This window comes from Protopterus annectens, chromosome 8.part1, assembly GCF_019279795.1.
Source record: "Protopterus annectens isolate FY-2018-M chromosome 8.part1, PAN1.0, whole genome shotgun sequence".
Lineage (NCBI taxonomy): Eukaryota > Metazoa > Chordata > Ceratodontiformes > Protopteridae > Protopterus > Protopterus annectens.
The window spans coordinates 268,060,390-268,076,709 of record NC_056742.1 but is presented as its reverse complement, the minus strand read 5'-3'; the positions used below and the strand labels follow the sequence as shown (position 1 = coordinate 268,076,709).

Here is a 16,320-nt window from a genome sequence, read left to right as displayed (position 1 = left end):
AAAAATCATTCTGAAAGCCCTGGAACAGGTATGTAGTAAAAGGCTCAATTAGAATGTTTAGAAGAAAGATAAAACTTCAATTCAGAACTGCAGAAGTAATGGAAGAAGAAATGTGGATGTATTTTTCTGAAATGTGTAAAATGTGCATGGTGTCAGAAAATGCTTTGATAGAAACTTGTGAAATGAGGTTTGGGAGATTTATATTAATTTACGTGAAATGAGGTTTGGGAGATTTATATTAATTTACGTGAAGCATTGACCAAGTGTTATCGTTAATGATTAAAAGGAATGTTAAAGTACTTGGGCCAGCAAAAACATATTTTTTTTGGATCTGATGGATGCTTGATTAACGACTACACTAAAAGAAGGTGTGTTATATGTGGAGAGCTGGGACATGGAAAAAATAATTGTAAAATATTATGCAGAATATGTGATATTAACGAACATGCATGGTTTGACTGCAAAAAATCATGAAAGTAACGAATAGAAAGATGTAATAACTGTAATTACAGAAATGTGGAAGAAGAAGCTGTAAATTAATCTAGTAATTTAACTGGTTTGGAAAATTGGTTGAAGAGGAAAATGCTGTTTTACATGAAAAGAAGTGAATGATGAAAATGTAATGTCTGATTCTAAGGATGTTGGCGATGAATATATGTTGGAACTACAGAATGTATATGAATAATTAAGTAATGAAGAAAGGGAAATGGATATAAATGGATATGTTATGGGATTCATAGCTATGAATGGTCACCTATGAATATTATTGCACTTATGTAAATTAAAAAGTTTGATAGCTGTTATAAATGCATTGATATATTTTTGTTGGGACACTTTTCTTTATGTGAATGGCGTTGCTTTCTACACATTTGCTGTGTACATGTACTATGTCTAATAATGTTGTACCACTGAGTACATTCTGAGATGAAGTCCTAGACTTTGCATGTATTTATGGCTTTGCACTTTCAGTTTTGTTATCTTCACATTGACAAATGTAATTCTTGGAATTTCAGCAGCATCTCAATTTTGATGCATTTTTAATTTTTGGTCTATAGGCTTGGTTAGTAGCTATTTTTTTTTTGTCGTTTTTTGCTTTAAGTTAGAATTTTTGTAATTTTGCATTATGTATATGTTGACTGTTTTGTTTCTGTTAAATTTCCTTTGATTTGTTTCATCACTGTATTTAATCATGTATTGTATACTTTTTTATATACTGTAGGCAGTGCTTACTTAGATATACAGAGGAAGAGGCTGGCGAAGAAGTGGGATTGTCAGAGAGATGAATGTAGACAGGAGTATAAGGAGATGAAGAGCATGGCAAAGACAGAGGTGGCGAAGGCTAAGGATAAGGCATATGGAGAGTTGTATGAAAGGTTGGACACTAAAGAGGGAGAAAAGGACCTGTACCGATTGGCTAGACAGAGGGACCGAGCTGGGAAAGATGTGCAGCAGGTAAGGGTGATAAAGGATAATGAGGGAAATGTACTCGCAAGTGAGGAGAGTGTGTTGAGCAGATGGAAAGAGTACTTTGATGGGCTGATGAATGAAGAGAATGAGAGAGAGAGAAGGTTGGATGATGTGGGGATAGTGAATCAGGAAGTGAAATAGATTAGCAAGGAGGAAGTAAGGACAGCTATGGAGTGGATGAAGAATGGAAAGGCTGTTGGTCCAGATGACATACCAGTGGAAGCATGGAGGTGCTTAGGAGAAATGGCAGTGGAGTTTTTAACCAGATTGTTTAATGAAATCTTGGAAAGTCAGAGGATGCCTGAGAAGTGGAGAAAGTGTTTTGGTACCTTTTTTTATGAATAACTGTGATGTGCAGAGCTGTAGTAATTACAGAGGGATAAAACTGATCAGTCACAGCTTGAAGTTATGGGAAAGAGTAGTGAAAGCTAGGTTAAAAAGGGAGGTGATGATTAGTGATCAGCAGTATGGTTTCATGCCGGGAAGGAGCACTACAGATGCGATGTTTGCTCTGAGAGTGTTGATGGAGAAATATAGAGAAGGTCAGAAGGAGTTGCATTGTGTCCTTATGGACTTGGAGAAAGCATATGATAGGGTGACTAGAGAGGAGTTGTGGTATTGTATGAGGAAGTCAGGAATGGCAGAAAAGTATGTAAGAGTGGTACAGGATATGTACAGGGGTAGTGTGACAGTGGTGAACTCTGCAGTGGGAGTGACAGATGCGTTTAAGGTGGAGGTGGGATTACATCAAGGATCAGCTCTGAGCCCTTTCTTATTTGCAATGGTGATGGACAGTTTGACAGACGAGATCAGACAGGAGGCCCCAATGACTGATATTTGCAGATGGCATTGTGATCTGTAGTGAGAGTAAGGACCAGGTTGTGGAGACCCTGGAGAGGTGGAAATGTGCTCTAGAGAGGAGAGGAATGAAGGTCAGCAGGACTAAGACAGAATATATGTGTGTAAATGCGAGGGAGGATAGAGGAATGTTGAGGGTGCAGGGATGAGTTTAAGTACTTGGGATCAACAGTTCAGAGTAATGGTGAATGTGGAAGAGAGGTGAAGAAGAGAGTACAGGCAGGGTGGAATGGGTGGAGGAGAGTGTCAGAAGTGATTTGTGACAGACTGGTACCAGTAAGAGTGAAAGGGAAGGTCTACAAGAGGGAAGTGAGACTAGCTATGTTATAAGGGTTGGAGACGGTGGCACTGACAAAAAGGCAGGAGTCAGAGCTGGAAGTGGCAGAGTTAAAGATGTTAAGATTTGCACTGGGTGTGACAAGGATGGACAGGATTAGGAATCAGTATATTAGAGGGTCAGCTCAGGTTGGACTGTTTGGAGACAAAGTCAGAGAGGCGAGTTTGCATTGGTTTGGACATGTGCTGAGGAGGGATGCTGGGTATATTGGGAAAAGGATGCTAAGAATGGAGCTGCCAGGTAAGAGGAAAAGGGGAAGGTCTAAGATGAGGTTTATGGATGTGGTGAGAGAGGACATGCAGGTGGGTGGTATGACAGAGCAATATGCAGAGGACAGGAAGAAATGGAAACAGATGATCCACTGTACCAATCCCTAATGGGAACAGCCGAAAGAGGAGTTTTTTTTCTTTTGAGGTGGGGATGTTGTATATATTTGTTTTAGTTGCTGTATTATTATGTTAGTGTTGGTTTTTGTGGTTGTGGTTAGTTTTTATTTGTGACTGGACCTCCAGTCCAACTGCCAGGTGGTGTGCAGTGTAACGGGGTGTTAAATACAATGTGTATGTGTGCCATCCACATAGTTCCCATTCTCAGCACAGTAATGACCTATAACTAGTATTTCATGTGTGATAACCTTTCACAAGGTCATCTACTTGGTAGATGCATAAATTGCCACCCAGAGAGAACCCAGATAGTCCAGTCCTATGAACACAGGTAGCAAAGCACTCATGTGCACTGTTATATATTGCAGATTATGCTGGGTAAAACATGGAACCATGACTAATGACCATCATCATCAGCCTCCAGACCACATGGGAGTTGGTGTATAACAGCACATTCTCACAGATATGGAACATCAGCAAACATGTTCAAACTGCTGAAAGACTGCTTCTGCTGCTTGAACACACACCACAGTATACTCTGGGAGACCTGGGGCATGACATGTACGGTTGGCACCATAGCACAGTGCTACAAAAAGAGTTGCAACATGTGTACACAGTAGCATTGCCTGATATACTAGGGTCAGCAATGACAATAAGCCAGTTGAGGAGCTATTGGAAGGAATTGTCTGCTACAAGACCCCTTGTGAGTCAGGTGCAGGTGCAATACATGACACTGACAAAGAGGTAGTGTCTGGTTTACAACTATGGGCTGTAACAAGCAAATACAAAATAAAACTGCTTCCTGCAATAATACAAGTAGGCTACACATTACAGTGCATTGACTGGCCACAGTGTGCATAAGATATTACCATACCCACACAGGCCAGACTTCCAGGCAGGGCACAGTTATTACAGGTTCAAAGGTTCATAGGTGTGTACTAGACTAATGGCCCTGGAGCCTTTACAAGCCTAACCCATAGGATTACCCTGTCATCATGCCATCCATCCTTAGTTCCCAATGCCTCTGAGTAGAGCAACTGGAGTGATCCCCGGGGTGAATTTTCTATTTCCCATCCACTCATCAAGACTTCTGTTGAAGAGGGCCAATGAGGTACTCTGTTTGACATGTATGGGAAGTCTATTCCATAGCATGGGCAGTCTCTGGGTTACGAACCTGGCCCTCCAGCATGTTATGTTGATTGTGGTAATGAGGGTGAGGTCTCTGGAGTGTGTGGTGTGGAGGAATTGGGATTTCTTTAAATGTAGCATTTCTAACAGAGCTGGATCAGACATGGCTTTGTAAGTCAAGCAGATATCACCTCTAAGTAGGCGATATGAGACGGAGAATAGTTGGAGTTTTTTGAGTCTGTCCATATAGGACAAGTGTTTAAGGCCTAGGATCCTCTTTGTGAGGTACTTTTGCGGCCTGTCCAGTTGTTACAGGTATCTAGTGAGATACATGCCAAATGGGGCATTGTACTCTATTATTGGCCTAATGAGGGAAGAGTAGAGGGAGACAATGACCTCTTTCTTCCTGGATGCAAAACCCTTAGTAATAAGATGTGCCACATAGAAGGACTTTCTGACCACAGTGGCAATGTGGTGGTCAAAAGAGAGGTTGCTGTCAACCTGTATTCCCAGATCTCTTGTAACGCCTTCTGTGTTCAGTGGACTACCATCAATGTGGTAATTCATGGAAACTGGTCTTTTTTCCCAAAGGGGATGATGAAACATTTTTTTGGCATTGAGCTTAAGGCCATGGTTCTGACACCAGTCGTTGGTCTCAGTGAGGCCTCTCTGTAGGATGTCAGCATCACTTGGGGAGTTAATAATAGCTCCCAACTTGCAATAGTCTGCACACTTTGTCAGCCAGGGTCCCTTCATGTTGGCCTGGACTTCAGAGAAGTAGATACCAAACAGGAGAGGACCCAGGACCGAACCCTGTGGGACTCAACTTGTGACTGATCGGCCATCTGACTTGGAGTCACCTACTTTCACACTGTGGGCTCTATCTGTGAGCCAGTTTGCAACCCACCTAGTGATATAGGGGTTGATGCCTAGCTTAGTGAGTTTTTTTATGATTCCTGGGTGGAGAATTGTATCAAAGGCCTTTGCCACATCTAGGTAGGCTGTATGAACCACCTTGCCTTCATCCACAGCTTTGGTGACTGTCTCAAAGAAGTCGACCAGGTTGAGCAGGCATGATCTACCTTTCACAAAACCAAACTGTGTGGGATCCAGATCATCCAGATTATCATTATCATTTGCACAGTAGGTTGAGACAGTGACAGGAGAGAGCATTGCTAGCATAGGTGGAAGGGTCATGGTGGTGGATGCGGTAAACACACAGACACACACAGACACACACACACAGTTGGGAAGGTGGTTGGAGTCAAGGATTGCATCCAACAACAATGGAATGAAGTTTTCATGGATGAAATGCCAGATGGTTGTATCACATGGACCTGATCTCTCAGGACTGAAGATATTCTATCCAAGGGATGGTGTAATAAGTCAGAAGCATGTATGAGAACCCTGCTGTGGTTGGCCTATGTGGAGTTGCTGTAGAATGTTGGCACCCAATCCAGCACCCTGGCATAGTGGGATAAACCCTACCTGTGACCCAGGTGACATGGCTTTGATTAGCAGCTTGGGTGTATGAGGTGCTGTGGTATAAAGATGGGTGCTCCTATCCAGGGGAAATAAGGTGTACAATCAGGGACATTCCTCACTCTTGATCTCCATCAGAGGCTGGGAACCCAGGGTGGGTGTTGTCAGTGGGAGGCAGAGGCAGTGGATAAGTCACAGAGATGTAGGATGATATGTCAACATACTCCAATGCACATGTGTCCCAGAGACAGCGCAAGTGCATGTAGGGGCAGGGAAAATGGTTAGGGCACACAAAGAAAATAGTCCCTAACAGAAGTGTGAATCTGCACCCAAGATTCTCCATCTACTCTTTGGCTCTAGATATGGGTCAGAATCTGTTTGAGAGAGACCAAAGGTGGGTCCAGCAGACACAGCAAATTAGATGATCTGGGTGAGCTGATGTTCAGCTCCAGGGAGATAAAAAATGGCAAACAAAAAATTCATAATCCTAAGAATGTGCACAGGTAGGTGTATGTGGTAGGACCACAGGAGAGTGTGATGGTGTTGAACTATGGGACTGATCTTGATAGGCTTGATTGTTGGGATGTGCCCATGGTGGGGCTGGAAGAGCATTGGCCATGTCTGTGGGAGTGTCCAGACTGAGGGGCAGAGGCAACCGATGGAAATGTGGGCAGTGAAGATGACTCTGGAATGGAGTCTGTGGTCTGCAATCTGCAGAAGCCTGGCTTGATGGTGCAGTGTGCACCCATCTCCCAGCATAACCATGGCAGACAATGGCTTGCATCCACTTGGCTGCACCAGTGAATGACATAAGAGCCAACAGTGCCATCAACAGATATGCCTACTCCAGGTCTCTATACACCATGTCACCCTGCAAATGTTGCAGGATGTCCAGCAGGCCCTGCAGCAGTTGCATTTTCCTCTGCAGCCTGTGCAGCACCAGAGCTATATCTGTCTCATTAAGCACCAGTGCCATTCAACAATCTGGTGTTCCTGCTCCTCATGGTTTGAGGAGTAAAAAATAAAAAAAGGTCTGTAATCTGGCTACTTATTTCTTAAAACATGGAAGCCAACAAGGCCCAATTTTTGTGATTCACTCCTCAAGTCAGCTGAGAAGCAAAAGAAAAAAAGACTTTTGCTTTTAAAATTGTAGCAAGCCACTTGGTACAACTTATACCACACATGAAACCCTGAAGCATTTTAATACTCAGTAATAGCAGTGCTGAAATTCATTTCTGTAGCAGCATTCAGAAATGCTGGTATAGATATGAATACTGGTACTGCATTAACTATCGATTGCCATCTCTTGATCATGCCTCATGACACCTTGCACTTGGGATGGCTGCCCCCTTTGCCTCACTCTAGTTACTATGCAGTGCCACAGTATTTCTGGCATGATGTGAGTCATGGCCATCTGTGCCTGGATCACTGAACTGCACATCTGTTGACTGATGCCAAATATGATGTCCAGGCCTGAGAATATGCTGGAGTCAAGGCAGTGCCAGCCACATGCATCACTCCTATTCTGGATGCACACACCTTACAGATAGTTCAACTCCCTGATTCTGTCTGTGGTGGTTGCACTTATGTAGCTGGTATGGGATGTGCATGGATGGGACAGTGTTTGCTGAACATAGGTGATGTCAGAGGATAATCCTACGCTTCCACTATGGGTGATGTGTGCCCCCCACAGTTTAGCATAGTTGGCAGTGCCACTGTCACTGGATTGTGCCACGTGCATAGTTCCATATTGTCAGCTACATGACCCAGTGACATTATGCATGTTCTGACCAGTTTTGCTGGATTCCATACCAGTGAATCCCATTAATGTATACAGATAAGATAGTGTGGCAGTGCTAGATCATGTGTGACTTCACCAGGTGGCACCATACCTTTCAACTCTCCGGAATTCTGCAGCATGCCACTGATTTTTCCTTATATTTTGGCCCTAGCCCTCATATTTTTTTTATTTTCTGGTAAATCAATGAGTATTACAGTCACTCAATAATATCAGATATTGCAGTTTCATATTTCTTATTCAGAAAATCCATGTGTGATAACTGAGTCAAAGTTGTTGTGTCTTTCGGCTTTTCCCAGTTAGGGGTCGCCACAGCAGAACTCCGGTCTGCTAATGATTGGCAGTAAATTTTTATGTGCCGAGTTGCCAGCTCTGATGCACAACCTTCAACGAAGGTACGCTCATTCACGCATGTCTTCACACAGAAGACGCTCTAGCTGAGAATCGAACAGGACAACATCTTACTGTGAGGCGACAACGCTACCGCAGCACCACCACGGCAGATTGTGATAACTGAGTCAAAGTAGTATTTTAAAAAAAGTTTTTTTTTTTTTTTTTGCCTTTTGACCCTTACAATTTTTGTTTTTTTATCAGAAGTCTTTAGTGAAGACATTGAGAGGTATGTGTGGTGCACAGATTATGACATACCAAACTTATGCATAGCCTGTGGGCATATACATATTTTGTGGTGCAAGTGTTCTGTACCGCAGAGCAGATGGTCTTAGATGACACATATGCATATGTGTTGTCTGAGAAAAGCACTTACAGTTGCAAGTCACTATCCTGCAATAATGCCAACTGTTAGTATTCACCTAACAAACATTCAGGCAGTAATGCCAACTGTTAGTATTCACCTAACAAACATTCAGGCAGTTAATGACAACTGTTAGTATTCACCTAACAAACATTCAGGCAGTAATGACAACTGTTAGTATTCACCTAACAAACATTCAGGCAGTAATGACAACTGTTAGTATTCACCTAACAAACATTCAGGCAGTAATGACAGCTGTTAGTATTCACCTAACAAACATTCAGGCAGTAATGACAACTGTTAGTATTCACCTAACAAACATTCAGGCAGTAATGACAGCTGTTAGTATTCACCTAACAAACATTCAGGCAGTAATGACAGCTGTTAGTATTTACCTAACAAACATTCAGGCAGTTAATGACAACTATTAGTATTCACCTAACAAACATTCAGGCAGTAATGACAGCTGTTAGTATTCACCTAACAAACATTCAGGCAGTAATGACAACTGTTAGTATTCACCTAACAAACATTCAGGCAGTAATGACAGCTGTTAGTATTCACCTAACAAACATTCAGGCAGTAATGACAACTGTTAGTATTCACCTAACAAACATTCAGGCAGTAATGACAGCTGTTAATATTCACCTAACAAACATTCAGGCAGTTAATGACAACTATTAGTATTCACCTAACAAACATTCAGGCAGTAATGACAGCTGTTAGTATTTACCTAACAAACATTCAGGCAGTTAATGACAACTATTAGTATTCACCTAACAAACATTCAGGCAGTAATGACAGCTGTTAGTATTCACCTAACAAACATTCAGGCAGTAATGACAACTGTTAGTATTCACCTAACAAACATTCAGGCAGTAATGACAGCTGTTAGTATTCACCTAACAAACGCAGTAATGACAACTGTTAGTATTCACCTAACAAACATTCAGGCAGTAATGACAGCTGTTAGTATTCACCTAACAAACATTCAGGCAGTTAATGACAACTATTAGTATTCACCTAACAAACATTCAGGCAGTAATGACAGCTGTTAGTATTCACCTAACAAACATTCAGGCAGTAATGACAGCTGTTAGTATTCACCTAACAAACATTCAGGCAGTAATGACAACTGTTAGTATTCCCCTAACAAACATTCAGGCAATCATAACCAGTCCAGCTTCCACGTACAAGCCACTGCCAGTCTTGGGGTCACTTTCCCCAGTGAGGTTTACCAGGAATTCCTCCACCTCCATGACATACCTCTGTGCTTGGTTATACTTTCATTGCAAAACTTGTACTTATGTTTACTCATTTGCTTCTTTCTGTTTTTTTTGTTGTTGTTGCATGCTGTATATAGTACATGTAAATACTATTGGAATTCATACAATACCTGTATATATTCCTTTCTGTATTGTTTTATTACTCAAGTTATGTCTGAAAAGGGTTAGTACGCCAGTGCTCCTATCCAGATAGGAACCTGAAATAAATAAATAAATGGAAAAACAAACAAATAAACAAACCCCACTATTCAGACTAATTCTAGCAATTTCCAATGTCATGGTCTTGGTATGTAGTAACATATCAGGTAATTGCTGCCCATTGCACTGATAACCTGCACAAGTTTATGTCACTCCTTATCCTGTATCCATTACCTTTCTTAAGCAAATGCATGCCACATGTGCATAGGACTTGTAGAAGCAATGATCTCATCATGTGTGTTGAAAGTTTACAGTGGTTAGCCATTCCTTCAGCTTCACAACAATATGTAAACATGTGTGGGTTACATGTGGATCTTTATCTGTGTGCATGACTATCCATTCCAACTGGCACTAAACTGAGCAGGGTGAGAGGGGCAACTGTCTTTGGTGCAAAGTGTTGGGTCTGTGTGATCAACCAATCCAGATCTCTGTTTAATGCAGTACCGGTTTTAAAAGCTAGTGTCTCATTTGGGGTCAAACCTGAGCACTGCAGCTCTCCATGTGTGGTCTAAACTGTAGTAAATTGCTTGCTGCAATCTGTTTGTTTACCTTAGCTTCAAGATACAGAAATATTATCATGGAACAGTTGTCACAGAATAAACAAGTCCTGAATTCTCTGATTTTGTGGCACAGTTAAAATGTCACAAGTTTAAATCTCATGCAAATCTGAAGGAAAAACAGATGTGGAAATTGAATCCAGTATTTCCAAATGTGAGTTTCCTCCTCATGCAGGTGGGTTAACACCCTCCATCCACCCAGACACACACAAGTGCACACACACACACACACACACACACACACACACACACACACACACACACACACACACACACACAGCCAGACACTTTTGGAATAGGGAATCCATTCCATTCTGTTGCTTAAGGATTCTCGTGGTCAGACTTTACAAGTTTATTAATGATGAAGTTAACATAACAATGTCAGAGTGGTGGCAAACAATGAAACAGGCACATTTCTAACATTCTTATTGTAATTAACATTATAATCCATTTTAAGTATCAGGATGCCTAATTTCTGACAAATGTGTTAGTTAAAGAAAAAATAGAATTAAGGTTGAAAAAGTGTTAGTAGCTCTGGAGCTTTAGAGTGCTACTCTAAACGTAACAGTTGGAACAAATTGCACGAACATCAGACACTAGTCTGACTTGCTGTGTGCAGTACATATGTTTACTATTTCTTTCAGCTGGTGTTTTCATCATTTTAAATATCCTGTAATCTGCCCCTTAGGTGCTTGAAACACTCTTATTGTGCACTTTCACATCCTGGAAGGCATTTTTCCCTCTGGTGAAAGACAACCCCAATGGATCATACACCTTCATAACAGGTAAGTCTATTCTGGAGAGAAAATGAGTAGGAATAAATTAACCAGTGGTACATGGTGTAATATGGTAGTTTTGTAGGCTGCAGATCGCATTACAAAGTTCAGAGAAATACATCATTTAGAGGTATTGTGTCACATTAACGGGGATTGCAATTTCTTGCATGCATGTCAGTATAATTATATGCTGTCATTTGCATTAACAAAGGTTTCATTTACTAGCCTGCTGCTTTACAAATCCCTTGCATTATTGTACAGAAGTAAGATAAGTGGGCTTGAATTCACTGCCAGATTTCCACCCTTTAACCTGCCACTGTATACATGCACATCATTTTGCATTTATCTACTGGCATGGTAATGTGCATCTCCCATATAGCTGGTCTCAGGAAACACACTTGTACCATATAATGTTTCACAAGCATATATAGATAACAAGCTGACAAAAGAAAACTAAAGGTCCATTGAGTCTGCTTCAGTTCTGCAGTAAGCAATTGCACTTCATGCGTGCATGTTCCTGCCCTAGGCCCTCTTCATATGGAAGCATGACACGTCATTTGCACATTTGTTGCCAAATATCAAAATGACAAACATAGGATATCTAAATGGCAATAACCATTGAAAGTTAAGGCATTGAAAAGATAATGAACAGAAATTGGGTAATAATATTTCTGTAAAATTACAGTAGTATTACAGTTTTGTTTTGATCTGTCTATTGCGGGGGAACATACAACCTGAGGGACTGCACCCCAGGGTCCCACTACTTACTTATTTCTGCTTCAGGGTTACAATACATCAATGAAGGAGTATTCCCCTTTCTCAGAGTTTCAGTAACGTCTTGAGTGGTAATAATAGTGTGTTGGGGATTTGAAGAGCAAAGCACTTTCTTAAAAAATACATGATTACTACTTTTTTATCTAATTTTTTTACGTGCTTGTTTCATGCTTTGAGTGTACTGTGGCAGATATTTATTGAAGACTATCTGATACCCTGTTTTCAGCATTTTCTGACTTAAGTATTAAAAGATTAGTCATAGGGATATCAGGTGGCTGTGTCAATATCAAAAGCAGATGTAAGCTTTGTGCTGTCAATGGCCATCGCAGATGCATTCAGAAACATTCCGCACGTTGTAGATATAATAGTAGGGCATAATGAGCAATGCAATTCTTTAATTACTGGATACTCATAAAGTTTTTTTGAGTGGTGCATCATTTTCCTTCTCAAACATTACAATATCTTGTTTCTCCTGGAATACTTATAAAATGGCTGCAACAATAATGCATATATTTAAAGGCCAGAGTAACTGCAAATGGTTACATATCTGATGTATCAGTTTGGAATGGCACAAAGTGGGACTGATTACTGTTAATCTATTTTGTTCAGTTTAATACTAGAAACACCCATGAGATCCCTGCAGAGTTTGTCATATTTTCCTAGAAAATGTTTTCAAAGCTATAATGGCTACACTCCAAAGTGTTTGCAGATAGCAAATGAGGTAGTTTCACTATGGGACAGTCTAAAGGAAGGTTATGAACTAAAATATTTTATAAATTAGTGTTTATAAATCCTCTGATTCTTTTGAAGTAAACCTCACAGAAACAGGTCATATCTCAAGAAACAGTATTCTTTGTGAGCCTAATTCCGGAGAATATGGATTACTAGATATTCCACAGAAGGTTTAGATCTCCATGTATCCCCACTGATAATAAAGATGGAAAAATATATAACCAGATGGACTCATCTGAAACATTCTTGACTTAACTATGTTGGGCATAATAAATATGAATTTTTCCTTCAAGTCTTGTATGACATTAAATATTCTATATTGTATTATATCTAATTGGCTTCTGAAATTCAAGAGACATACATTACAATTACTTTGGCAGGACAAATTCCACAAGAAGAGATATGCAGTGTTACTCATCTATGGCAAAATGTGGTTATGAATTTTCCAGATGTCCGACAATATATAGCTGGTTAATCTGCATAAGTGTTAGACAGAAAATAAGAATTATGTTTGGCCTACATTATGACTTGCTGAGGAGAGATTTATGTTGGAAGAAATATACTTGCTTCAGCAGGTTATACTACATATTCCACCAGATGGTCTTCCTCATCTGTTGGACTGCATGTTTATTTATTCAGTTGTAATAGTTTGATGTTGGCTTTGGGTTGACTTAGGGATGTATGTATATTCAACATGGTAATTAACTGGGATGGTTGACTTCCCAAAGAGTACAATTATGCATTTTTTACCATTGAGTTTAAGACCATAGCTTTAGTACCAGTTATTAGTCAGAGATAGACCTTCTTGAAAAATGCTAGTGTCTGCAGGGGAGTCTATGATAACCCTCAGTTTACAATTATCTGCAAACTTAATCAGACATAAATCTTCAGCATTTGCTTCCACTTCAGAGATCTAGATGCCAAACAGGAGCAGGCTCAGTACAGAGCCCTAGAGGACTTCACTAGTGACTGGCCTGTTAGTGTAGGTGGCCTCAACTATTTTGACCTCCTGGGTCCTATCAGTGAGCCAGCTATCCAGCAAGTGATAAAAAGATTTATACCTAATTTAGTAAGCTTGTCTGTAATGTCTAAATGGGGTATTGTATCAAAAGTCTTGGCCAGGTCAAGGTAAGCTGTGTGCACAGTCTTGCCCTCATCCATTCCTTTGGTGACCGTCTCATAGATGTCCACCAGATTTTAATAGGCTTGATCTTCCTTTAACAAATCTGAACTGTGATGTGTACAGTGCTTGTGGCCTGTTTCCTTGTTTATCTTCTCCATGATGATTCTTTCCTTGTCCTTACATAAGAGGCTGTTCAGACTTATGGGCCAGTAGTTACCCAGATCAGTGTTTGGACCTCCTTTGTGCAAGGGAATGACTGTAGCCATCTTCCGTTCCTTGGGCACAAAACCTAACTGTAGGCTCCAGTTGAAAAGTGATTGAAGTGGACCAGTGATGAAGAAATTGTGGGGACAGACAGTTTGTAGTGAGTTGGTATGATTTTGGTAGAGTCTGCAGTAAAGAGCAACACAACAAAGTAACAGAGTGTAGCACAACTGATTAATCCCTCGGATGATATAACAATAAGTAACTAAATGTCATTAAGAAAAGTGTATCAAAAGCGAACTGGAACAGGATAAGATTCCTAGTAAAGTGTACAGTGTTTGGCCTACGGTTTAATAACATAGATGTAAAAATAATTGTCTACCATGAAATAACTGCATTTAGGAAGAAAGAGAGAGGCATAAGAGTCACCTCAACTATAGCTGATAGCTCTAGTAAAGTGTGTTTGTGTGTGGTATACATTGACTGGATTTGTGCTGAGATTAGAACTGTTGGAATAATCTGTGAATCTTTGAAGATGATGATGATACAGATCTGATAAAGATGATTAAGATGCAGTGAAGACTGTGAAGATAATTAAGGTGTGATGAAGATGATAAGGATCTGGTAAAGATGCTACTGCTGCTGAAGATGGCAAATATATCATAAGGAGGCAGGTTTTAAACTGGCAGTGCATAGGGGATTGACAAAGACTAGCTTGGGTGGAGGTTTCCTTTCTCACTAAAGTTATTTCTTTTGGGGGATACACGAGGTGTGTGAAGTACATAGATAATGGAGTAAGACATGCAACTTCCATTGTATTGCAGACATCTGTATGGTGTTAAATGAATGTAGTAGAAGCTGGGCTCCACTTTGATCATGGAAGTGCTTAAGGGTCTTAAGGGGTGTCTTGGTGGGAGTTCTACCTAATTAAGTTGTTGGCTCTGTGGAGGTGTGCAAGGTGGATAGATAGGAAAGGGTTGATAATTCAACCATAATTGCTTGGAAGGCATTTCCTATCATACAGAGAGTAAGAGTGGAAGCAAGGTAATGAAATAAACAGAACTAGTATGATTCTGGACAGCTGAAGTAGGAAGTTGAATTGGTCAATGGATGATAATGCTGATTAGGACAGTTATGGTGCCACGGTTTGTGTATCTTTGCATGTGTAATTCCACTGAGCCACTGAGGACTGGAAGATTAAAGACTAGCAAAGAATCTGTAATACATGCACATGGAAGGTGAAGAGGCTGAAGATAGGCAAGGAAAGGGTTAGGGTACCCAGGCAAAAGGGGGATGAGGGATGTCGTATTTGAGTAGATATGTAGTGGTAGTAAATATACCTTGGAAGATATGGCCTATAAACTGAAGGTGACTTTAACAGTAGAGTCAATGCTCCAGGTGGAGTAAGAAATCAAAAACAGGGCTTGGAGATTATAGGGACAGGTGGATAAGTAGTATACAGAGTGTATTAGAAGGGGAGATGGGGTTGAGTGTGGATACGTCTGGAGGAGTCCTTGTTGAATTGATTAAACTGTGACTATGGAAGTTACGTGAGTGAAGAATCATAACAGGTGTAAATGAGATGGAAATGAAAGGTGGAATAAAGGTAGAAGAGGATCAGGGGATGGTGGGATGAAGCTGGTGAAGATGGCAAGCAGAAATGATATGGTGGTGTTGAGTGCAAGATGGAGGAGCGGAGAAAGCGGCAATCCATGTTGTGCTTTGTGTTGTTCTATGTTGTTTTCCACTCAAAATGCACAAACTCCTGCAGTTACCATAAATGTAAACATACTTAACTACCACCCAACACTGCCAGCAACACCTCTTATATCATATAAGTCTCATATGGATGCTCATATAATACTTCCCCCTGAACAGATTCCCACATCAATCGGCAGCAAACTGGCCACAACTACCATATACATCTGATTCTCCACATCAGTCCCCAGCAAACTGGCCACAACTACCATATACATCTGATTCTCCACATCAGTCCTCAGCAAACTGGCCACAACTACCATATACATCTGATTATCCACATCAGTCCCTAGAAAACTGGCCACAACTACCATATACATCTGCTTATCCACATCAGTCCCCGGCAAACTGGCCACAACTACCATGTACATCTGCTTATCCACATCAGTCCCTAGAAAACTGGCCACAACTACCATATACATCTGCTTATCCACATCAGTCCCCAGCAAAATGGCCACAACTCCCATATAATCTAATTATCCTTCTATCATAGCGTAATCAATTCTAACCCTTCTACATCCAAACATTCAAAACTCAAACTTTCTGAATCTTAGAAACATTTTCTCATTAAATTATCCTTCATTGTATTTTTATTTCTTATCCAAGGAAACACTGAAAGAAATCCTCTTAAACAGAGACCAATTTACTATATTCTAATCTTCCAGAACAAAACACCAATCGAACTAGTCTCCCATACTAAATTAC

The 16,320-nt window shown here is 40.6% G+C and overlaps 1 protein-coding gene across 1 annotated transcript in view; it reads left to right on the top strand.

Annotated features, from left to right (window-relative positions):
* Positions 1-16,320, top strand: part of LOC122810303 — a 189,974-nt gene that overhangs the window by 139,649 nt on the left and 34,005 nt on the right. Inside the window, exon 4 of the mRNA XM_044081862.1 lies at positions 10,937-11,033. Within this exon, the coding sequence (XP_043937797.1) occupies positions 10,937-11,033 (97 nt within the window). The remainder of the gene's footprint in view (positions 1-10,936; positions 11,034-16,320) is intronic.